This window comes from Loxodonta africana, chromosome 13 (genome assembly GCF_030014295.1).
Source record: "Loxodonta africana isolate mLoxAfr1 chromosome 13, mLoxAfr1.hap2, whole genome shotgun sequence".
NCBI classification, from domain to species: Eukaryota; Metazoa; Chordata; class Mammalia; order Proboscidea; family Elephantidae; genus Loxodonta; species Loxodonta africana.
This window is the reverse complement of record NC_087354.1, coordinates 72,777,680-72,802,929: the sequence shown is the minus strand read 5'-3', so window position 1 is coordinate 72,802,929 and position 25,250 is coordinate 72,777,680. Positions and strand designations below refer to the sequence as shown.

Here is a 25,250-nt window from a genome sequence, read left to right as displayed (position 1 = left end):
TCTTTAGCTTCTGCAGTATTTTATATGCATACCATTATAATAGCAATAATGGCAAATATTCTTAGTAAGTGGCTAACGATGTACATTAAAGAGCAAGGAATTCCCCTTTTATGCTCCTGTTTTCAAATAAAACTAAAAGAGAAATCAGGGTTTTAGTAAATGTGTCAATATCTGGAAGTTTTAAAGTTACTTATCAGGTTTAAGGAAACCCTGGTGGTGTAGTGGTTAAGTGCTACAGCTACTAATCCAAGGGTTGGCAGTTCAAATCCGCCAGGCGCTCCTTGGAAACTCTACGGGGCAGTTCTCCTCTGTCCTATAGGGTCGCTGTGAGTCGGAATAGACTCAATGGCACTTGGTTTGGGTTTTTGTTTTTGGTATCAGGTTTAAGAGCTGTGTGTTAAGATGTCATTACTCTTTAAAATATACTTCATTATTTTTGTACCATGCTGTGAAGCATAATGATTGAAACACAGTTGACATCAACCCACTAAAGGAAGTAAACACAGTAATCTATGTGGTAGCTGTTTGCTAATTTGCAAAATTTAGTTATTCTACTGCTTACTAAAATATTAAGCTCTATTCTGTTTGTCATGGATATGCACATTTTTAATTAGTTAAGTACTTTTTTTTTAATGTTTAGAGAAAATTCTTGATTCATAGAATCTTTGCCTTATTTAAAATTTAGCCACAGAGACTTACCTTTACTCATTCAATGAAGGTTTCAGTTACTTAATGAGGACTTTTCACTGGACATACAGACTAACTTTTGTTCAGCTGGTCCAGATTGGAGTGTGTGTAAAATACAAACATGCAGTGTGTAGGGATTAAATATTGGCATTTGTTTTAATGATACCTTACATTATTTATTTAGACCCTTAGGGGGTTTGAATAAACAATTGGCTACTCCCTGGATAGGTGCTAGACAGATGATCTCTTTGCATTTTCTTTTTTGTTCTTTCGAAATGTCTGGAAAATGGTCATTTTGAAGGAGCCAGTTTATCAGTGCAAGGATAAGGAAAAGATAAGTCAGTATCATTCCACATGTTGGCAGTAGCTTCTGCATTTATGTATGTGTGAACATCTGTTGTAAATTTTTAATGCTAAATTAATTTCAGACAAATTTGTTGTAAATTTAGGATTTTTATATAAGTTGAAAAAAGGCAGAATGTATTTTGAAATTACATTCTCTCATTGGCAGAAATGAAGGACAACGTGGTGTGAAATTACTGATATATTTAGTTTATTTGTCTTTTTTTTAAATATAACTTTTGCTAATTAATTATTCCTGATATCAAAGAGTTTTCTTATGATTTAAAAAGAATACTTTGTAAAAAATCTTTTTCTGCTTTATGTTCTTTTAATTTTTAAAATTGACCATACAGTAGTGCCAGGAAAGCATTTTTGTTACTGATTTATTTAGAGCCAAACAATGATACTTCTCTTTTGAAAAAATTTTAATATGCATTTGAACTCATTAAAATTAGAGTCAGTTTGCATAGTTAAGTATAATTTTGTTTTATAATTACTGCTTAGCACATCATAGAAACATTTTCTTGGTATTTGTTAACTTCCTTCTCTGCTCTTAAGCATATGGGGACCTTATATTTTCTTTCTTTTTAAATCAACTTTAGAACAGTTTTACACAAAGTACCAATAGTCCTTTTAGAGGAAATAACCAATATATTCCAAATAAAGATGGCCTTTAAACAATAACTACCAATTTTTTAAAAAAGCTCAGATATATTTGATTAAACACTGGTAGTAGAAGTCAGAGGCCAGTAAGTTGTTCACTGATCACATTGCTGTCAAAAATTTAGAAAATTGCAGGTGTAATTTACTGAGTATAATAAAGGTTTTAGTTTGCTGAAATACTTCATGGAATGTTATGCGGGAATAGAGACATCTAGTATTTTGACTGACTGTCAAAAATACTGGATACTGAAGAGTCAAAATTTTTTTTTCAGCTTACCTTGTTTTCTCTTCTCCTTTGACATTTTATTATGAAAAATGCAGAAATGGAAATATTTTGATGGTGAAGTTGGAAAGAGTTGCTATAACCACTTAAAAAAAATAATTGTCAGTATTAGTGTGAAGAAATGTGTGCTTTTATATCATTTTAAAAGTAATCCTATGCATGTTGACTTCCTGTCAGCTGGTTAAAGATTTTATAACCAGCCAGCTCTCTGCTGAGCAGGATCATGAGGATGGGGAAGAAGGAGTATCAGCATAAACCAAAATCCCAGTAGAAAGAAAAGTCAACTCTGTTTATCAAGGGAGAAGGAAAAAATGTGTTGTGGAGGAGAGAGTTTTACTCAGGTTAGGTTCATATTGTGCTAGGAATATGCTTGTTCACCCCCAGAAGTAGGCTCAGTAATTACCCAGAGGTTAATTGTGGAAGATTGCCTCAATGTCCACTGTCCCCAAAGGATCCCAGGCTGGGGGGGGACCAAACAGTCCAGATTTCTGGATCCTCAGGTTTGGCTGAGACCTTGTACCAGGCTGTGGGGGACCAAACAGTCCAGATTTCTGGATCCTTAGGTTTGGCTGAGACCTTGTACTAGGCTGTGGGGGACCAAACAGTCCAGATTTCTGGATCCTCAGGTTTGGCTGAGACCTTGTAATCAGAACTGGTGGATCAAGTACTGCCTAAAGACCTAACATATTTCAGGGAAGGTCAAATGGTCTCAGATCCTTTCTGTTTCTTAATCAGTTAAACCTACAGAATCCCTCATTAGATCCTGATTCTGCTTAAGTATACACAGAACTGACTATGTGCCTTATCCAGATATGCAAATTGAATCAAAATGCCCAGATATAATTGAAGTAAGCCTGAGGAGGTTGCAGGGTTGGTTTGAGGCATTTACAGCCTTTTCATGAAAGTGCTATTCTTGTAGAGGGCAGTGACCACGTTGACCAAATATTTATAGCTATGCTTTGTTTTAAACCAAGCTGATACATGAAATTGGTAGAAAACCACTTCTTATAAAAGTTAAATCTGGGAATGATTTCTTGCTTAACAGTTCCCAGACTTTTCAATAGAATTTACCTTTGGTTTCTTTCTTAAATTTTCATAGTGAATTTTTTAAAAGGCACTTTATAAGCATCATCTTATGTCACATGAATAACCATTGAAGAGTTTGGATGTGTTTTCAGCTTGAAGTACAAGATTAAAGATAGTTTTCCCTAACTGTTTAAAAAGGTAGTCCCAGAAGCCCTCGATGGATACCCTCTTCATACCTCTTTCTTCCCCTTCTCAGAGTAACTCCTAGCCTGACTTTGATGGTAATGGCTGCCTGTTTCTTTGTAGCATTATTGCCTAAAGCATGCATCTCACACTATGGGTTAGTTTATTTGTTTTTAATTTATACGTCTTTTGCTCTATACTGTTAATCCTCTGTCCTTTGTAGTTCCTGAAAACTGATCATTTAAGCTGCACTGCCCAATAAAAGCTGCTAACTGCATGCTACATATGACTATATAAATTAATTAAAATGAAATAAAGCTAAGAATGCAGTTCTTTGGTCACACTGGCCATATTTCAAGTGCTCAAAAGCCAGGTATGGCTAATGTGTACCATGTTGGACAGCACAGCTATAGACCTTGTCCGACACTGTAGAAAATTCAATTGGACAACATTAATTTAGAGGCTTTGTCAATTAAGATTTGAATTTTTGGAGAAAACCACTTGATAGATGGTGTTGTGTTCATAGATGGTATTGTGTTCTTTATCAAGAGATAAATAATCTCTGGTTTCTCTCTTTTTGTGTTAGGGCCACTGAAACTCACTGCTTAGATTCTTAAATTATTAGGGGTCACAAAGCGATGATATCCAGTGCCATCCTTCTTTCTTCAGAGAAACTCCTTATGTGACGTATTGTTATCCAGCGGTATGGTTTATATGAGAAAGGCATAGTTAAATGGTTAAGACTTCTCTGCCATATTGATTTTAAAAATAGAGTTAGTCTGGAAACTTTCTGTACAATTTTTCTGTAAACCTAAGACTGCTCTAAAAAATAGTCTATTTAAAAAAAGCAAATTTGAGAGTCTTAAAGAGAAAAAAAAAAGTTTGTTTCTTAGCATCCGTCAAAGATGACCATACAGAATCATTTATTTTTATTTTTTATGTCATGGATTTGAACATATTTGATGGATTTTGTCTCGTTGCAGCTAGTATCCTTTCAGATGCCCAGATTTTTCCATTTTTGAACAGTAGAAGCATCTTCAACACAGTCTTACTAATCTCTGAAAACTTAACATGCTATCTGGAATGACAACATGTGCCAGTCTAATCTTACACATTTCCTGTCCTGGATTTGGACTTGGTCGTTTCCCAAAGAAGCTATGATTTGTTAATTTTTTAGTGGAACATGGTATTTCAAGACCGTAATCTTCATGCTGAGGGTGCTCGTTGGTAACTGGTCATTTTTTGTAGACCTTGTCACTGACAGAACCAGTATATATCTGTTTTTAAAGATAAGTACTTGTTGAGTTATAATGATACTTCTAATGCACTGTAGGTACTATAGCATTGTATTAGTTTTCTAAATACCAAAACCAAACCAGTTGCCATCGAGCTGATTCTGACTCATGGCGACCCCATGTGTTGCAGAGTAGAGCTGCTCTTCATAGGGTTTTCAAGACTGTTATCTTTCAGAAGGAGATCACCAAGTCTTAATTCCAAGGCACCTCTGGGTGAGTTTGAACCACCAACCTTTCAGTTAGTAGTCCAGTCTTAACCATTTGTGATACCCAGGGACCCCATAGCCATTTTAGTGGGAGTGAAATTGTTTCTCATTATAGCTTTTATTTGTGTTTCCATAATGACTAATGATAATTGAGCATCTTTTCATGTGCTTGTTGGCCATTTGTATATTCTTTGGTGAAATAATCTTTTCAAGTCCTTTGCCCATTTTTTGATTGGGTTGTTACTCTTTTTGTAGCTTGGTTCCTTTTAAGCAGGCCTGTGATTGCTAACTGTCTCAGTTCATTCCTTTTTCGGCCTGACTTCAGATCATCTGAAGTCTCTGTCAGTGCCCTCCAACCAAAGACCACCAGGAATACATCTCTGGTTAGTCAAGTTGGTTTATTACTCTTTGTAGTGAAGGCGAATGTATACCATGGAGAACCTTGGGGCATATCAGTGGGAGAGTGCTTAAAGAGGGCTTGTTATGGGATTTGGGCTTACGTTAGGAGTTTTTGCACAGAGCTTAAGGACTTGGAGCCTTGCCCCCAGCTTGGATATGGTAAGGAAGCAGGGATAATTCTATGATTGAATATTCTAATAAATCTTATTGTTTGCCAATTTGTCGTACTGTAGTGGCTTTCATGTTGCTGTGATGCTGGAAGCCATGCCACCGGTACTTCAAATACCAGGAGGGCCACCCATGGTGGACAGGTTTCAGCGAGCTTCCAGACTAAGACTAGTAAGAGAAGGACCTGGCAATCTACTTCAAAAAATTTGGCCAGGGAAAACGTTACGAATAGCAGCGGAACATTGTCTGATATAGTGCCAGAAGATGAGCCTCTTAGGTTGGAAGGTGCTCAAAAGTAGAGAGAGGGTCAGCAAAAAAGAGGAAGACCCTCAGTGAGATGAATTGACACAGTGACTGCAACAATGGGCTCAAGCATAAACAATGATTGTGAAGGTGGTGAAGGACTGGGCAGTGTTTTATTCTGTTTTACATAGGGGTGGCTATGAGTTGGAACCAAGTGGACGGCACCTAACAACAACAACAATAGAAGGAAAGAGTACGCTGAGGCTGTAATTTATTAAAGAAGCAGCAGTTACTCATATTAGGATTGAGAATGTTTGACAATTTTTGTTACTTTGACAGAGTTAATTTTTGTCTATATTCAGACGATTACAGAGCGGTATTGTCTTTATATTGAATCATCGTGGTTATAGAATGGCTTTGTCTGACATTGATGTTTTATGAAATTGTTTATGTTCCACAGGAAACACCAAGGCCCAGCTGTAGGCTCCAAGCCAGCTCCTAACAACACCAAGTCCTAGTCGATAGTATAAGGCCAGCTCCTGGATATCAGGGGCTGCTTTTCTCCTCATCTTCTTCCATTATGTTTCTTTCTACATCCTAGATGAGTGTTTCTTCTATCACTCTCTGTCTATACCATTTTGTCCCCTATAAATACCACTAGGGGAAACCCTGGTGGCATAGTAGTTAAGAGCTGCAGCTGTTAACCAAAAGGTTGGCAGTTTGAATCCACCAGGCGCTCCTTGGAAACTCTATGGGGCAGTTCTAACTCTGTCTTATAGGGTTGCTATGAGTCGGAATCGACTTGACGGCAGTGGATTTTGGTTTTAAGTGCCACTAGCAAATCCAAGCCCAAAGTTTGGAGTATAGATTAAAAGCATCAGTTAATGTATAGATTCTGGGTTCCTTTGAGCCCCCTTTTCCTCCTTGTTTATCAGCTTTCCATAGTCTTTTTGGTTTGCCTTGATATGTTTGCTACCTTTCTTGGTCTATCCTTATTTAGAACTGTGATAGATACCAATTTGTATTTATTGCACTCTATTTGGATACTGCTTTCAGAAACTGAAATTTGGCTTTCTAAATTGCACCTACCAACAAGGTCTACATATCTTCTGTACCTATACACCTAGGTCTTTAGGGTACCATTCCTTTGGATTCCAATGCTTTTGTAGTCTGTGTGTCGTTGCGGGCGGGGGGGGGATTTTACTTTGTATGTGTCCATTCTTTTTCTAATGTTTTCTCCCTAATATTGGCATTAGAAAGCGAATGGCTCTTCTCTGTCTTCAGATCAAACTGAGTGATCCTCTATCCCTATATATCTTGATTCTTAAACGGGAACTTTTTTTCTCTGACTTTCTTGAGCTTTTTAGAACTCTTCATGCCTTAGTAAATTGTCCTGAATATTAGCATTCCATCCTCACTCTTTTAAGATTTGTCATTTTTTTTCCATTCCTATTTCTTTTCACCCCCTTCATCCATCCCTTGGATCTATTACTGCTAATTTCCTTGTGACTGTTTTCTCTTGCCAGGTAAAATTTATAAACACAGTTGTTTATTGAAAACGTACTCTTGTATAGGACAAAATTTAACATTTTATACTTTAAGATGAGGTTGAATTAATTGGTCACTTAACAATACAGAGATTGAAGAGTATACAGGATTATCTGAGAGCGCTGGTGGGAAAGAATGAAATAAGATAACATGGTAGAAATCAGTCCCGTGCTATAGTTTGAACAAAGATAGTGGTATAAAGTAGTAAGAAATAGAGAGGTCAGTAGATCCCTTGTGGGAAGATTGACCTATGAAAATATGGAGATGGGCATGCTTAACATTCTGCATTGAGTACTAATTGAGAACCTCCTGTTGTGTCAGATTCTCTCAGCTCTAGGGATAGATGCGTGAGAAAGATGAGGACTCTGTTTTTAAGAAGTTCAGTAGAGTAGAAAGAAAGGCACTTTAAAATTTGATTGAAATAACAATAAGACAAATGCAACAGAAGGTTTTGTACTAATTACAGTGAGGACGCAAATGAGGAGGTAATACATTCTGCTTGAATCATTTAAGGAAGGCTTCTCAGCTATTCATTGCATTGTTTGCCAGCCTAGAGTCATGGGCAGCCAGGGTATGGCAGAAGTTATTTGATGACTGAGAAAAGACAATTTTCATGGTAACGGAGGCATAATTATTTAAAGCTAAATTTATAACTACCTGTTTCTGTTTTTTGCTTCAATTTTAAAATACGTTTCTACTTGTAAAACTGTATTGACATTTGGTGCCGAATAGAAGGAATGGTGAACCCAGTTTAGTGTGTCGGAATTTACTATTACCTTTCAGCTCCTGGATGTAGAGATTGCTTGAGGTGATACTTAAGCTTTTAACTAATAAATTTGTATATGAAAGAGTTAAAGAAAAATTTGCTAATTAATTGTTAGATATGAATGTTACCCAAATAGTCATGTTTTTCTTTTATAGGGAGTAGATCATCTCAAGCAAAATTACCCTCGGTTCCAACAGTTGGTTCTGTTCCACAAGACCCAGTTTCAAATATGAGGTATTTCAGCTGCTGTGCTGTATGTTTGTGATTTAACGACCTTTCTTTTTTTCTTCTTTCTCTCTCTCTCAACATACATGATATTTAGAGGCTGGGGACTATCTTACAAGTTCATTTCATTTTAAAAGATTATGACATGAAAAGGTTCATGAGACCTGACCTAAGAGGTGGCTATTTGTGATAAAGTAATAAATACTATGTGTATAACAAAGATTTTATTCACACAGTTGCTTATAGCTTATGTTCCAAATGACTGTAAATTGACAGTTTGAAATTTGGAGTTCTCCTTCCATAGAAATGCTATAACATTGAGCGATGGCCAATCAAAGCTACAATGATGCTGAATTTCAGATAAGTTTTTCCTGTCATTTATCTTGTTTAATTGGGAATGTACATTGCAAATTCTAGTTTGGGATGCTGTGAATGCATTTCCACAGTTAGGGTCTTAATGGCCAAGGAGTTCTTGAGACTCCTTACCCCAAAGAGAGCATCCATAGCACGCCACAAATGTAGATTTGAAGTTGTGATGCCATCCTGGGAGAAGAGGCAATGGCTCTTTAAGGTACACAGAAAGGAATAATATTAAGGGTAGTACATGGGAGAAGATGGTTATTGACAGCAGAAACTTCCACTGGTTTTCCAGCTGATAGTTTCAGTACATACATATGTTCTCATTGCCATCAAGTTGATTCCAGCTCACAGTGACCTGATAGGACAGAGTAGAACTGCCCCATATGGTCTCTAAGCCTGTAATTTTTACAGAAGTAGACTGCCACATCTTTCTTCCAAGGGATGGCTGGTGGGCGTGAACCCCAGACCTTTCAGTTGGAAGCCGAGGACCTAACCGCTGTGCCACCAGAGCCCCCGATAGTTTCAGTGTCAGCTTCTTTCTTGGTAGTGTGAGTGGGAAGAACCACTAGGACATAAATAGTGGCTGGTTTTATGTATGTTTGGTTTGGTTTATAATTTAAAAATTAAAACTGTGGATAACTCTGAATCTTCTGAAGTGCTGGGGGCTTGATTTTTTGTTTTTATTGTGATAAATACATATTTAATGAAACATTTGACATTTTAGCAATCTTCACATGTACAGTTCAGTGACATTGATTTATGTACATCAGGTTGTTCAACATCACCCTTATCAGTTTGCAGATTATACCCTTGCCCTTAATAGAAGCTCAGTGTCCCCTAAAGGGGCTTTTTTTTTTTTTTAATTCATTAAATATATATGTGTGTATATATATGAGGAGCCCTGGTGGTACAGTGGTTAAGTGCTCAGCTGCTAACAGAAAGATCAGTGGTTTGAACCCACCAGTGGCTCAATGGGAAAAAAGACCTGGCACTTTGCTCCCGTAAAGATTTCGGTCTAGGAAACCCGATGGGGCAGTTCTACTCTGTTATATGAAGTTGCTATGAGTGGGAATCAACATGACAGACAACAGCATGTATACAGTCATATACAGAATATACAGTCATGTGTTGCATAATATCCATTCGGGTAGCCTCCGAGCGCGTATAAATACGTGGTCTCATGAGGTTATAATAGAGTTCAGATATTCCGATCAGAGAATGGGATGAAGCGGGTGTAATAGGACATAGTGAATGCAGCAGCTTCTGCATGCAACATGTGTATCTCATGTTTCCTGGCCAAGCTGGTGCCAGGATGGGGTGGGGTGACTCATGTCACTTCTTCCATGACCAAGACAGCTTCTTGAGGTCCACGTAGACCCTATACCAGCTGGACCTGGGTGGAGCTTCCCCATGGTCCTGAGTGCTGAGTAATGGCCCCGCCACAGGCACTAGGTATCAGGAGGGTAGGCAAGGTACTGGGGCTCTGGGTGGTGGGAGGCTTTCAGCGCCAGGCCATGGTTGGAGGTGAGAGCCAGAACCAAGGTTCTGGGTGAGCAGGTGGGGTCCAAGTGTCTGGATGCTGAGAGCTATCAGTTGGGTGACCCAATGAGCGGAGCACTCCTGCAGGGACCCGAGGCTTTGGAAGGACAGATGATCATCTGAGGTTGGGCCAGCAGGAGGCGTCTGGAACAGGGACCCAGGCGCCTGAGCAGTAAGAGGTGTCTGGCACTGCCAGGCGTATAATTGTACTTTACTTATATAACCTGAATTACCTCGCCAGATACATTAGCTGAAATACAGTACTGAGTGTGCACAATGTCTAAGCTGTTTAGTTAATACAGGTACACTGCAGTATCCCATATAGCCTTGCTAAGTATAAAATGCAGTGTTCTCACAACATCCAAATCACGTAACGTCGTATTTCCAAGAACGTATCATGGACGTTAAGCAGTGCAGGACTGTATATGTACAGATAGTCACACATAGATATTTACATAATTTGTAAATTGAGAGAATTGTAAATGTGCCTGTATAGTATATGTATTTTCAAATGAAAAGTTGTTCGGATTATATTAGATACAATTTATCACAGAGATAGAATTCAGTGAAAAAGAATAGAAACTGATTTATAAACATTTATTAGTTCTGTACCATATGCTGTTGCTGAGAACTTAGAAATGAAGAAAACATAGTTCGTGAACTGTAGGTACTGATGGTTTAGTGGTGAATAGACAGATTTGATAGGGACTGTAGGGTTTACTGGAGCCCTAGTGGTGCAGTGGTTAAGAGCTGGGGTGCTAACCAATAGGTTAGTAGTTCAAATCTACCAACTGCAACTTGGAAACCCAGTGGGGCAGTTCTACTCTGTCCTGTAGGCTTGTTATGAGTTAGTAGGGTTTGTTTAGGTTATAGTGGACATTGCTAAAAAGTTCATACTTTTAAATAGCCAGTTAAGATTTCCAGTAAGAACTGATACTTGGAGTGGTTGTTAACCAGGCTGTTTGCCAGGACTGAGGATGGTAAACTATAACAGGATAAAGAAGGTTATTCTAGGCAGAAGGAATAGTAATGAGCTTTTAGGTAATTTTTAATTTTAACATAAGTTTACATTTCTGTGGAATGTACATCATTTTAATAATTATAAAATTGAAATTCTGTGGACTAGTTTTGGTAATTTATCACCTTTCCATTAGTATTACAGAGAGACTTGAACATGCTTTGGAAAAGGCAGCGCCTCTTCTGCGAGAGATTTTTGTGGATTTTGCACCTTTTCTTTCTCGTACACTTTTGGGTAGCCATGGACAAGAGCTGCTTATAGAAGGAACAAGTAAGTGATTTTTATTTATTTCATTATATACATTTAAATTTCAGGGTTAAGAAAAGGTAAGCTGATAGTAAGAGATGCATGGAGTTTTCCTGTAAGTGTTCTCAGCCTTGTGGACCAGGCTTCTAGTAGAGTTTTTATCATTAAGGAATATATTATGTGTCTCCTTTATGTTTAATCTGGTCAAGATTTTTTATCAGTGGTTTGGCGAAACAGAAACTTATGTGTTGGCCCAAAGAGCTAAGACATATTGCTTTAAAACCACAACTTTGAGGCAAGAGAATTGGAGAGACTAGGTTCACAGTAATTAGTGAGATGTTAACCTAAAGTTTTACTTAAATGTAAGCTCCGTATAAGCCATGGTGTATTACTATGTATTAGGAAAATGAGGAATGCATTAGTAGTCTCTATTAGTGAGATTCTAATTTACAAATGACTAGAGAAAACAATAGTATTGTACTCTGTCCTGCTTACAGAAGGCATAGATTACTGGACTTTTTCTAGATAGTGTACTTTGAGATTGTATCAGACCAGCAGCATGCAGAAGTAGGTTGTTGAAGGTATTATAAACCATGCTTTTTAAAGAGTAAATGAGGAATACTGGGATGATGATGATTATTATTTTCTTCTTAGCATGGGGCACTTGCTATGTAGCAAATTTCTTCAGATATTAGAAAGGGTGTCTCATCTAACTAGAAGTAGACTTAGACCTAAATTTTCTCAGACATCATCAGATTTCAGCGCAATAGAGGATGATTTTTCAAATAATTAGAGCTATTTAAGAGTTTAACAGACTGACTTCAAAATACACCTTTCATTGCCGTAACTAGAAAATTCTAAGGAGAATCCAAGTAACTGGTCACAGATGATACAGAATTGATTTTTTTCATTCAAAAACATTCAGACCATGTAGAAACAGAAAGCAGATTGGTGGTTGCTGGAGGCTGGAGGGAGAGGGGAATGGGGTTGCTTAATGGGTAGAAGTTTTATTTTGAAGTGATGGAAATGTTTCAGAACTAGATAGGGGTGGTGGTTACACAGTGTGGTCAATGCACTAAATACCATTGAACTGTTCACTTTAAAAACAGCTACTTTATGTTCTGTGAATTTCACCAAATTAATTAAAAAATATATTGAAAAATAATGTTCGGACAAGATACTTACTAAGTCAGGCTTGTTTGTGTTCATGGTTTGTGATGTAGAATAAGACACATGTTTCGTTGAAGCTGAAAAATCATGGGAAAGCAGAGTTACCTGTACTGCAGTCTTTTAAATATCAGCTACAGCTTTAGTAGTAATGATTTTGGTTGGGTAACAGTAGCTAGATAATCTGCCAAGAAGTTTTTTTAAAACTTGTGAAATAGCACTTCTTTTGCAGAAATGAGGATATAATGGAAATGCAAGGTAGGTTAATAGTTTAAGATTTCTGCATCTGAATGTTAATTATGGAATGTCTCTACTTCATTTGACCCGTAAAATATCTATCTGTGTATGAACAGTAAGCTTTAGTAAAATGAGAATTTCACTATCTTCTTTGCTGTCAGTGTATATGGAGTTGGTGATGGGTGATCTCATTTTTATATAGTCAAAAAGTAACATTGAGTTTATTTGAAATATTTAATTAAGTTTGGGGTGGCATTTTACTGTCCTTTGCTGTGGGACATAATTTATTTAGCCATGGACTACTTGAGCTAATAAAGTAATAAAATTTGAAAGGCATCAAATCTGGAAGTTGAAGAGTCTGTATTATAAGGTTTCTGCCTAAATTTATACTTCACATATCATATATTTATTTTTTAAAGGAGTGTTAAAACTTATGAACCAGATTTTATTTCATTATCAAAAAATGTGAGTAAAATCTGTATGTTCAATATAGCCTTTCTATATAGGAAGACGTTGCTGCTAATTGGTCTTTGAATTTTATAACCAATCCAACAAAAAGTAGGATCACTTTAGATATCCAGAAGTATTAGAAATTGCCAATTCTAGATCCTTGAACAAAATTTAACCTAGAATCATTTTCTTACCAATGAATTCTGACAAAACAGTAATAAGGAAGAAAATATACAGTGTCTCATGTGTAAACTTGAACAATACCTACTCATTGGACTGTGTTTATAAAAATAGCAAGCAAATCCAAGAGTTCTTATGTAGCTTATATGTGTATTTTAAGTCGAGAGTGGTGTTTTTAGATGAGAGTTTTTTTATGCATTGTAAAACAGAAAGATTTTGAGTAGAGGTAATTAAAGCATTGTTGTTGTTGTTATTTGCTGGTGGAGTTGATTCCAACCCATGGTGATCCTATGTGTGCAGAGGAGAACTGCTCCGTAGAGTTTCAAAGATTGTGACCTTTCAGAAGCAGATCTCCAAGCCTGTCTTCTGAGGCACCTTTGTGTAGGTTTGAACCACCAGCCTTTGCAGCCCTGTAGTCAAGTGCTTAGCCATCTGTACTATCCAGGGCCTTGTAATTAATAGCATAACAGAGTGCTGTAAACATTGGACAGAAACAGAGGACATCTTGGTTTTAATTCTGTCCTTGCCAGTGACTAGGTATGTGATCAGGTCCTAGAAAGTTTTTATGTTTTTTGTATTGAAAACTTTTTTCTTATCACAAAAGTAGAAAGAAAGTACAACATCCATGAATTTGTTACCAAAACCATCTTCATTTTGCCATAATTGTTTGCCTTGTCCACCCTGCCTTTATTGAATTGTCCATAGAATAATGGTACAGGAGGAATCAAATCATTACTCTTATATCACCTTCAGTTTTCCTTTCTTTCTTTTTTTTTACTGTTTTACCACATCATACTTTAAGAAGGTATAGGCTTTCATTTTCAATGTGGCAAACACTAACATTTAGAGAGGGCAAAAATATCCTAGATACTACAAAGGTTTGTGGCCTTCCAAAGGGCAATAGTACATCAACAGATATATAGACTATCTTTACTATTAAAATATGAGGGGATTAAGAAAAGAATGTCTAAAATGAAGAAAACCTTAAGAAACACTGGTATAAGTCAATAGATGCCATGTTTGTAGTCTTTTTGAACACAGTTGAGAAATCAGAATTTTTTGTTTTCTGCCCATAATGGCAAAAAGAAGAAAATTGACAGAGGGAGACGTTTTAGAATTATTAGAAAATGTGAAGATCTATTTAAAGAGTCAGGGAGCACCGTTCTGTCAATATTATCAGATTCAAGAACAGATTGCAAATGGTTTATTTCTAAGGGCAAAAAGGAAATTGTTTTTATTAGTAAGTCATTCAACAGGAATGACTTCATCATGCAAAGTTTTTTATCATGTGCTGTTTTATGACAAGAACCTGGATTGTCCTGTTTTGTTTAAATGATGTGACAGTTTTTGTCATCTTTTGTGATAATTGTTGTTGACTGCCGTTGAGTTGGCCCCCAACTTGTGGGGACCTTATGCACAGTGGAACAAAAGGCTACCTGGTCCTGGGCTATCCCCGTGATTGGCTGTGGATCAGACCATTGTGATTCATAGAGTTTTCATTGGCTGATTTTCAGAAGTAGGTTGTCAGGCCTTTCTTGCTAGTTCTTTTTAGTCTAGAAGCTCCACTGAAACCTGTTCAGCATCATAGCAACATTCAGGCTTCCACTGATAGATGAATAGTGGCTGCCCATGAGGTATACTGGCTGAGAATTAAACCTGGTCGCCAGGATGGAACAAGCGGATTCTACCACTAAAAAAAAAAAAAAAGCAAACAAACCAATAAACACCAAACCCATTGTCGTCGAGTCGATTCCGACTCATAGCGACCCTATAGGACAGAGTAGAACTGCCCCATAGAGTTTTCCAAGGAGCGCCTGGTGGATTCGAACTGCCGACCTTTTGGTTAGCAGCCATAGCACTTAACCACTATGCCGCCAGGGTTTCCATTCTACCACTAGATCACCAATATTCCATTTTTGATGATTATGCCCCACAGTTTCTTGATTGAGTTTATAAGTGGATAAATGATGAAGGCAAGTGTGGATACAATGGTGGTTAGAAGGAAAAATTCATGTAGAAAATGAAAATATTCGATGGATTGTTCATCCTAAACGATGTTATAAATAAACAAGAAAATGTTTTGTAATTCTGGAGCAAAGAAGTGGTTGTCTTCCCTTCAATAGAATATGAACCATCAGAGTTTTCCAGACTGTTACGTTTTGATAATGTAAATTCAAGGAGATCCATTTTTTTTAGAGCCTATTAGAAATGTATTTGAAATTTGGAGTCATTATTGAGGTTTGGTGATGCAATTTCAAGAAAAAGAACCAGAATTAATGATCATCTAGAACCTATTAGAAGTGTATTTGGAATTTGGAATTAATGTTTTCAAGATGTACATGTTCCAGATTCATGATGAGCAAGCAGTTAGTTGCGTTCAAAGACATCGTCCATTTGGGATATATATATGTGTGTGTGTGTATTTATTTATATACTTATATATAAATAAATACAGGGACCTTGTGGCACAGTGGTTAAGAGCTTGGCTGCTAACCAAAAGTTGACAGTTCGAATCCACCAGCCATTCCTTGGAAACCTGTGGGGCAGTTCTGCTGTGTCCTATACAGTTGCTATGAGTTGGAACTGCCTTGATGGCAAGGGTTTTTTTTACGTTATATATGTGTGTGTGTATATATATATATATATATATTTCAGAACATGGAAAATGTGTAATAAGAATTTGAGATTACTGTGCTTAAATTCTTTTTAAGTTTCTAAATATTGTTTATCACCATCCCCTTACTCTCCTGTAAATTATTGGTTGTGACTATTTTTCCTGGTATACTCAAGGTTAAAATGGATCATTTGGTTTAGAATGATACTAGCTTAATCTCTGGTGAATCATTGAATTGTTCTGAGTCTAGTATGAAGTTACAAAAAGAATAGGTGATAGATGTGGGGTAAACAGAACCTGGAGGCACATCTCTGGACTAATCTTTACTGGAGAAATTGAAGTGGGCTTTTGTCGTGAATCTCCAGATGATGCCCTACTAGTTTTGTTAGTTTATAAAACTCTTGGCTTGGTATCTTGAGTTTGTTTTGTTAGAAGAGACTAAAATTCCATGTCTGTGAAAAACAGTTAAAAAGATAAAACTAAGCAAACTGAACCTACTTATTAGTCTGAGAGATGTTAGAGAGGTGGGATCTCTGACTTATGACATAGGCATATTGTAGAGTGTTAGAGGGGTTAGATCTCTGAGCCTGAAAAATACTACTTCTTTCTGCTGATTTGGGATATAATAGGGATGTGTCTTAGTTATCAAGTGCTGCTATTACAGAAATACCACAAGCAAATGACTTTAACAAAGAGAAATATATTCTCTGACAGTTTAGGAGGCTGGAAGTCCAAATTCATGGTGCCAGCTCCAGGGGAAGCCTTTCTGTTTCTGTTGGCTCTGGCGGAAAGTCCTCGTCATCAATTTTCCCCTGTCCTAGGAGCTTCTCAGCACAGGTACCCTAGGTCCTAAGGATATGCTCCCCTCCTGGTTCTGCATCCTTGGTGGTGGGAGGCCACCATTCTCCTAGTCCATGTGAGTGGCAACTCCACCCTTTGAGACCCCAGAAGTCATGACTCTACTCTTTGAGACTGAGGCAGCTCTGCTTCCTGTGTCCTTTGTCTCTTCAGCTTCTGTTTACTGGTTCCTTGGCCTCTCGGCCCCTCAGGATTCACAGCCCATGTCTGACGTGCTGGGGCAAATGTTCCAAAGCTCTTTAGCTCCACCGATAAGTGCCTGGAAACACCCTACTCTGCCAGTAAATTTCGGCTAGAAGGCACTCAGCTCTCTTGCTCTGTGAGTCTGCAAGCCTAGCTCCACTAATAAATGCTTGGAGGCATCCCACTTTGTCAGGGAGCCTCCTGTGCAGAGGCAGTCAGCTCTCTTGCTCTGTGGATTGGCTCTAGCGCTGTATCACGCTGGCCTCCTGGTTCGGCTGCTGCCGTTTCTTTCTGATGCTGCTTCTCACCATCTCCAGTGTAACAGTGTAATAGCTCTCCACATTTCCTTCTGAGTGCTCACCAGAATTGTCTGATGACCATAATTCCACCAAGAGTTTAGTCCCTTCAAGGCAATCTAGGCTTTTACTATTAGGCACTTTAAATCACAGTGCATTGATCATTGCTGGTGATTGGAATACAAAAGTTGGAAATGAAGTAGGATCAGTAGTTGAAAAATATGGCCTTGATAGAAATGACACCAGAGATTGCATGATAGAATTTTGCAAGACCAATGATTTATTCATTGCAAATTACTTTTTTCAATGACATAAGCAGCGCTATACACGTGGATCCTGCTGGATGGAACACATGTGGGATCAAATGGACTACATCTGTAGAAAGAGAACTGGCCAGGGGCTGCCTGTGGAACAGACCATCAAATGTTCACCATCAAATGTTCAAGTAGAAGCTGAAGAAAATCACAGCAAGTCCATGAGAGCCAAAGTACAACCTTGAGTATATCTCACCTGAATTTAGAGACCATCTGAAGGAGAGATTTGATGCATTGAACACTAATGACTGAAGACCAGATGAGTTGTGGAATGCCATCAAGGACGTCATACACAAAGAAAGCAAAAGACCATTAAAAAGAGAAAAGAAGAAGAAGAAAAAAAGATAAAAATGGACGTCAGAGGAGACTCTGAAACTTTCTCTTGAATGTAGAGTAGCTAAAGCAAATGGAAGAAGTGATGAAGTAAAAGAGCTGAACAGAAGATTCAAAGTATTACAATGACATGTGCAAAAACCCTAAGTTAGAAAACCAAAAGGGAGAACACGCTCAGCATTTCTCAAACTGAAAGAACTGAAGGAAAAATTCAAGCCTCGTGTTGCAGTAGTGAAAGATTCCATGGGCAAAATATTGAAGGATGGAGGAAGCATCAAAAGAGGATAGAAAGAATACACAGAGTCAGTTTACCAAAAAGAATTGGTTGACATTCAGCTGTTTCAGGAGGTAGCATATGATCAAGAACTGGTGATACTGAAGGAAGAAGTCTAAGGTGTATTGATGACACTTGTGAAAAACAAGGCATCAGGAATTGATGGAATACCTATTGAGATGTTTCAGCAAATGGATGCAGCACTGGAAGTGCTCACTGCTCTATGCTAAGAAATTTAGAAGACAGCTACCTGGCCAACCAACCAGAAGAGAGCCATATTTATGCTTATTCCAAAGAAAGGTGATCCAACAAAATGCTGAAATTATCGAACAATATTAATATCAGATACAAATAAAATTTTGCTGAAGATAATTCAAAAATGTTTGCAGCAGTACATCGCCAGGAAACTGTCAGAATTTAAGCCAGATTCAGAAGAGGATGTGGAATGAGGGATATCATTGCTGATGTCAGAAAGATGTTTACCTGCGTTTTATTGACTTTGCAGAGATGTTTGTGTATTATAACAAGTTATGGAAAACAGTGCAAATACTGGGAATTTCAGAACACTTAATTGTGCTCATGAGGAACCTGTGCATAGATGCAGAAGCGGTCATTGTATCAGAACAAGGGGACACTGCATGGTTTAAAATCATGAAAGATGTGCATCAGTGTTGTATCCTTTTGCCATACTTATTCAGTCTGTATGCTGAGCAAATAATCTGAGAAGCTGGACTATATGAAGAAGAATGCAGCATCAGGATTGGAGGAAATCTCATGAACACACTGTGATATGCAGATGACACAGCAGTCTTACTTGCTGAAAGCAAAGACACAGGACTGGAAACACTTAACTGATGAAGATCAAAGATCGGCAGCCTTCAGTATGGATTATACCTCAACATAAAGAAAACTAAACATCCTCACAATTTAGCCAATAAGCAACATCATGATAAATGGAGAAAAGATTGAAGTTGTCAAGGATTTCGTTTTACCTGTATCCTCAATCAATGCTTATGGAACCAAGAGTCAACAAATCAAACTACATATTGCATTGGGCAAATATGCTGCAAAAGACCTGATTAATGTGTGTTAAAAAAACAAAGATTTGTCAGTTTGAAGACTAAGGTGTACCTGACCCAACCCATGGTGTTTTCAGTCACTTTGTGCACATGCGAAAGCTGGGCAATGAATAAGGAAGACCAAAGAAGAATTGATGCCTTTGAATTATGGTTTTGGTGAAGAACATTGAATATACAATGGACTTCCAGAAGAATAAACAAGTCTGTCTTGTAAGAAGTGCAGCCAGAATGCTCTATAGAACTGATGATGGTGAGACTTCATGTCATGTCCATTGGATATATTATGAGGAGGGACCAGTCCCAGGATAAGGACATCATGCTTAATAAAGTCAAGGATCAAGGAAAGAGGAAGACTGTTAAGGAGATGAATTGACACAGTGGCTGCAACAGTGGGCTCAAACATAGCGACGATTGTGAGGATGGAGTAGGATCAGGCAGTGTTTCATTCTATCGTATATAGGGTCAGTATGAGTCGGAAACGACTCGATGGCACCTAACAACATTAGGGGAGGTAAGGTGTAAATTGAAATAAGATGTGTATATGTGTTTGTGTCTGTGTAATTGTGTATGTGTATATACATACGTACATACTTCTTATAGATTGAATTTGTGTATCTCCAAAAAATGTGTGTCAACTCGGCGAGTTCATGATTACTACTGTGGTGTGATCGTCCACCATTTTGTCATCTGATGTGGTTTTCCTTTGTGTTGGAACTCCTACCTCTATGATGTTAAGGATGTGGGATTAGCAGCAGTTATGTTAATGAGGTGGGACTCAATCTTCTGGATTAGATTGTGTTTTAAGTCAATCTTTTTTGACATATAAAAGAGAGAAGGGAGCAGAGAGACATGGGGACCTCATACTACCAAGAAAGTAGAGCCAGGAGGGCACATCCTTTGGACTTGAAGTCCCTGCACTGAAAAGCTCCTAGACCAGGGGAAGATTGATGACAAAGACCTTTCTCCAGAGCTGACAGAGAAAGTGTTCTCCTGCAGCTGATGCCCTGAATTTGGTTCTAGCCTCCTAGACTGTGAGAGAATAAATTTCTGTTTGTTAAAACCACCCACTTGTGGTGTTTTTTTTTTTTTTTCCTTATAGCAGCAGTAGATAACTAAGTCAGTATGCATGATTCTCAGATTTATTTGACCAGGAATCATTTTTTATTTGCCTCAAAGCCAGCATCTCAAGGAGCTAGACACACTGCTTGTTAGCCTAACAGTCTTTTCCACAAAATAGGCCTCTTTGTCCTCTATCTACTGCAAAGTAAGTACTACTTCTGTTTCCCTGTAGGCACAGAAAGCTGGTAGCAGGGACTCCAGCTTTTATTCTAATTCATTTTTCTCTTCAGTGCATTTTCTTAGTTTGTCCCTTAGACACACACATACATACATGTTATGGATTGAATTCTATCCCCTAAAAATGTTTTTTAACATTTGTTTAACCTGAATGCTGTTTGTAAGGTTACAAAACGCCAAAATGAACTATCAGTAGGTCTGAGGCAATATCTCCACAGATGGGAAAGAGAAAGAAGTATAGAGCAAGAAGATAAAGGAAATGAGATGGGATTCCTAGGAGAGCTTTAGTGGGGAAGAAGCAGGGGTGTATTATAGGGTGCTTAAGGAGTACTAAGAATTATTTTAGATGTTACACTTGGGACCTAAGCTAGTGTTTGTCTAGCAAAATATAGGATCAAAGTATTATAATTTTTTTATTGTTAATAATGATGTTTAACAATTTATTCTTTCAACTATTGGTAGTGTGTTTTTTAGATACTGGTTATAAAATGTCCTTTAAATGAACTACTTTAGATTTTATTGGTAATAAAAATGAAAGAATGCTTTAGATGGCTATTAACTGTATGGAAGTTCCTTTTTAAGAGTATTTTTGGTGAACTACACGAACAACAATGAAACATAAAAGAGAATATTTAAATGAATTAATTTATAAGAAATCGAGAATGTCTAACAGACAGCGGCTCTCACTTCTGTTAAGGTTTAGTGTGAGGTTATAGGTCAAGGTACTAATAAGAGTGTTTGGGATGTCTGCTGCCATGAAACAAAATGGAAACTTGATTGATCGCTAGAGGGCTGAAGGGAGAGAGTGGTGGAGAAAGCAGAGGTCAGGGAGCCGTTTCCCTTCTCTGTGTGTGTAGCCATCAGCTCTCCCAAAACAAAACGTAGATGATATCGGTCAATATAGCAGATGCTGTGTACATTTCTATGAGTATTATGAAATGTCATTATATATGAAGTTGTAGTAAATGTTTCAGTATTTTGAAAGCTGGAATGAAATATGTAATTAATGAAAATGGTGATACTTTTGATGCCAAGTTTAGAGTAACTATGGAGTATCATGTTTAGTCATATGGTCAAATGTGTGTGGTTTTGGTTCTTAGCAAAATGTTAGCATTTTATTTTTCAAATCTAATTTTGAAAAAGTTATATAAGAAATCTCTTATATTTGATCTTTGTGATTTTTTTTATTCTCTTTAAAATAGGTCTGGTTTGCATGAAGTCTAGTAGTTCAGTTGTGGAATTGGTTATGCTGCTGTGTTCTCAGGTGAGTGAAGAATAAATGCTGAATAACAAGTAAAGTCTCATGTGGAGGTTTGGTAAAGCAGAAATTTTTGCTTTAGTCGCATTTGAGTTTGTGTTGCAAAAGGATTACTTCTTGTTTTTGATACCAGTATGTAGATGATTTTTAAGCCAATGCTGAGAATTCCAACTAGGTGAATGGGAAACAGAGGCCTGTAGTGTCCAATTAAAAATGTCCAGATTATATATAACCTTGATCTTGAAATGACTAAATAATTTCTTTGGTGTCTATTAAGGTTATAGAAACAGATTTATTTTTATACTTTGTGTCATGGCACTCTGACTCCTCTGGGAATAATGGGTTTACTTCCCTTTTGTGCAGAGGGTATAAAATGAGTGAGAAATACTTCTGAATCCTTGTCCTTGCTAATTATTTTTGACATCCACGATAGATTTGGGAAAACTTTAACAAAAACATGGCAGCCATTGTAATAAGATGTGAAAATAAATTCTTAAAAGCCAAATTGCTTTCAGTGTTTAGAAGCCTTTTGCTTCATATAGTAAATGCTAATGATTTTTTGAAAACCTGTATAAGAATTATGTTTCCTGAGATGTTTTCTTTTCTGTTCTGCAGTTAAACAGATGAATGTTTTTATTGAGAGTTTTCTTTGTAGTCTTTTAAAAATGATATCTTGCTGGTAGTAAATTCCCCTACTTAAAACTTTAAAATAGCCTTTTTTAATAGGAAGGGTATTGGTCTAGAGGTCAAGGGTTCTGACCCATTTCAAAACCTTTGACCTTCATTTACAACTCTGATGGTTTACTTGCCTGACGAATAAGGATAATGCAAAATTAATGTTTCTTTGCATCGATTTATTCATTTTAGTACGTATATTGCCAAATTTATTTAGACTGTGCTGATGGACATTTCATGAATACAAATTAAAAAATCATAGAAGGTGTGAAAAATCAATACTATGCATTGTCAATAAAGTGCTATAAGAACAATTACTTCTAGAGATGCAACTAATGGATTTTTGTAATGAACTTGTGAAGAGTAGTTATGTTTCTAGTGGGCTTATTAGTCTTAGATTTAGTGAGTTTTTATAACTTAATCATCTCCTTCAGAAAATTCCATTTCTTCCAAAGCTGACTGGATAATATTTCCCATTAAACCATAGGATTTGAAACAATTGTTTATTTCTGGGATGGAATTAAAAATTACCACATGTCATTCTTAAAACTGCATGAAATTACCATTACTTTTAAGAAGCAGTCATTTGTGGTTGTAGATGTTTCCTCACCAGAGTATAAATTTGCTGTTTATAGTGATAAAATTGTTCCATAGGTGAACATTGATAGTGATGAAATTGTTCCATAGGCAAACATCGATAGTGATAAAATTGGTCCATGGGTGAACATTGATAGCGATAAAATTGTTCCATAGGTGAACATCGATAGCGATAAAATTGTTCCGTAGGTGAACATCGATAGTGAAAAAATTGTTCCATAGGTGAACATCGATAGTGATAAAATTGTTCCGTAGGTGAGCATCGATAGTGATAAAATTGTTCCGTAGGTGAGCATCGGTAGTGATAAAATTGTTCCATAGGTGAACATTGATAGTGATAAAATTGTTCCATAGGTGAACATCGATAGTGATAAAATTGTTCCGTAGGCGAACATCGATAGCGATAAAATTGTTCCATAGGTGAACATCGATAGCGATAATATTGTTCCGTAGGTGAACATCGATAGTGATAAAATTGTTCCATAGGTGAACAAATTGTTCAGAGGCGAACATTCATAGCAATAAAATTGTTCTATAGGTGAACATTGATAGTGATAAAATTGTTCCATAGGTGAACATCGATAGTGATAAAATTGTTCCAGAGGTGAACATTGATAGTGATAAAATTGTTCCATAGGTGAACATTGATAGTGATAAAATTGTTCCAGAGGCGAACATTGATAGTGATAAAATTGTTCCATAGGTGAACATCGATAGTGATGAAATTGTTCCAGAGGTGAACATTGATAGCGATAAAATTGTTCTATAGGTGAACATTGATAGTGAAACTTCACTTTCCAGTTTAGGAGAATTGAACATATTTGAACATATTTTTAGTGCCCAGAAGATACTTTCTATGCATATATTACGGGTTATGTTACATATTGGAACGTTAGAAGCTGAGAAGATAATGATATGCTTTAATATGCCTATTTGTCATTTATGTCAAATGGTGCCGTTTAATGCTAATCTAATCAAAAGGGATACAAAGATCACTTGGTAAAGTAAGTTGCAAAAGTCAAATTCTCAAGGTTTTGGTCTGAATAAAATACATTAGTGGTTATTTGAAGTCCTGAACATTTTTTACGAGTTCTTCAAAAGTCCCATGGCATCTTCACAGTGTGAAAAATGATGTGAAAAATGAAGCCAGAATTAGCTCCAGATGTATACAGATTGTTCCGGGGTGATAATTACATTTTTCACTTTGAATTTTCCTAATTCAAAGAGGTCAGCTTGGCAATCACAAAAGTGATTTATTTTGTTAAGAAGTGAACTGTCTTTTTCTACATGAAAGCTTAAGAGATATGAAATTGAATTTCAAGTCGATGTTTTGCAGATACTGGCTGGGGATGTCTTGAGTTTGATTGATAATTTTTTTTAGTCTGAGATATGGTGGGAAGTGAAAAGCTACATCTTGCTAAAATTTTAATTAATTTTTTAAGAGGAGTTGGAGAAGATTGAGTGCCAAAGATCGAAAGATCAGGTCAAAAAATTCCTTTTTAATCACATAAATAATGGGTTATGCTTATGAACTTAACATCTGCAAATTTGATTTAGAACTTTACAAATTAGTTGGTGTTAATTTGTGACAATCAGCCATGTCTGATTATTTTTCTCGAATCCGTTCAAAACTTATTTCCTTTTTGCATTCTTTTTATCAGTGTGTTTAACCGTATTTTATTACAAAACAGAGTTTAGAACCAAAATTTAAGAAATGAGGAAATTATCACATTTGATGTGTTGCCAGTAAGACTAAACAATGATCACTGCATAGTTCCTTAAAGCTTCAACTGGGATTATGGTTTTTAATGCCCACTCATTCATTAATAGCTGATTAGGCAACATTTCATACTTTGTCCTATTTAAATTTTAACTTTGTGTAGGCCAAATGTAGAGTCGAAGAGGTTCCTCACAGTAATGTCCTTACAAAAACGTTACAATAGTGTTATTGTCTGTTTAAGCTTGGAAGCCTGATTTAAATTCTCTTTAAAGCTTTAAAGTAAGACTGTGTGCATTCTTTTGTAAACTGTATATTCTCTGATGCACATAAAAAAATTGAACAAGTTCTCAACCATATTTCAGATTGAGTTTTTTGAATACAACTCATTTGTGCTTCACATTTGTTGCTCATGTGTATAAACCTTGTAAAAATCATGTGAATTAAAGAAAACGTTAAATAATTGTTTCAAATAATATTACTCGTGGGCTCTGTAAAGTGTTTGTATCTTGCTTATTTGACATC

The 25,250-nt window shown here is 36.8% G+C and overlaps 1 protein-coding gene across 5 annotated transcripts in view; it reads left to right on the top strand.

Annotated features, from left to right (window-relative positions):
* Positions 1-25,250, top strand: part of LRBA (LPS responsive beige-like anchor protein) — a 766,566-nt gene that overhangs the window by 197,030 nt on the left and 544,286 nt on the right. For all 5 annotated transcript variants that reach the window (XM_010597205.3, XM_064267558.1, XM_064267557.1 and 2 more), the window contains 3 exons: positions 7,965-8,043; positions 11,088-11,221; positions 21,681-21,742. In XM_010597205.3, the coding sequence (XP_010595507.2) occupies positions 7,965-8,043; positions 11,088-11,221; positions 21,681-21,742 (275 nt within the window). The remainder of the gene's footprint in view (positions 1-7,964; positions 8,044-11,087; positions 11,222-21,680; positions 21,743-25,250) is intronic.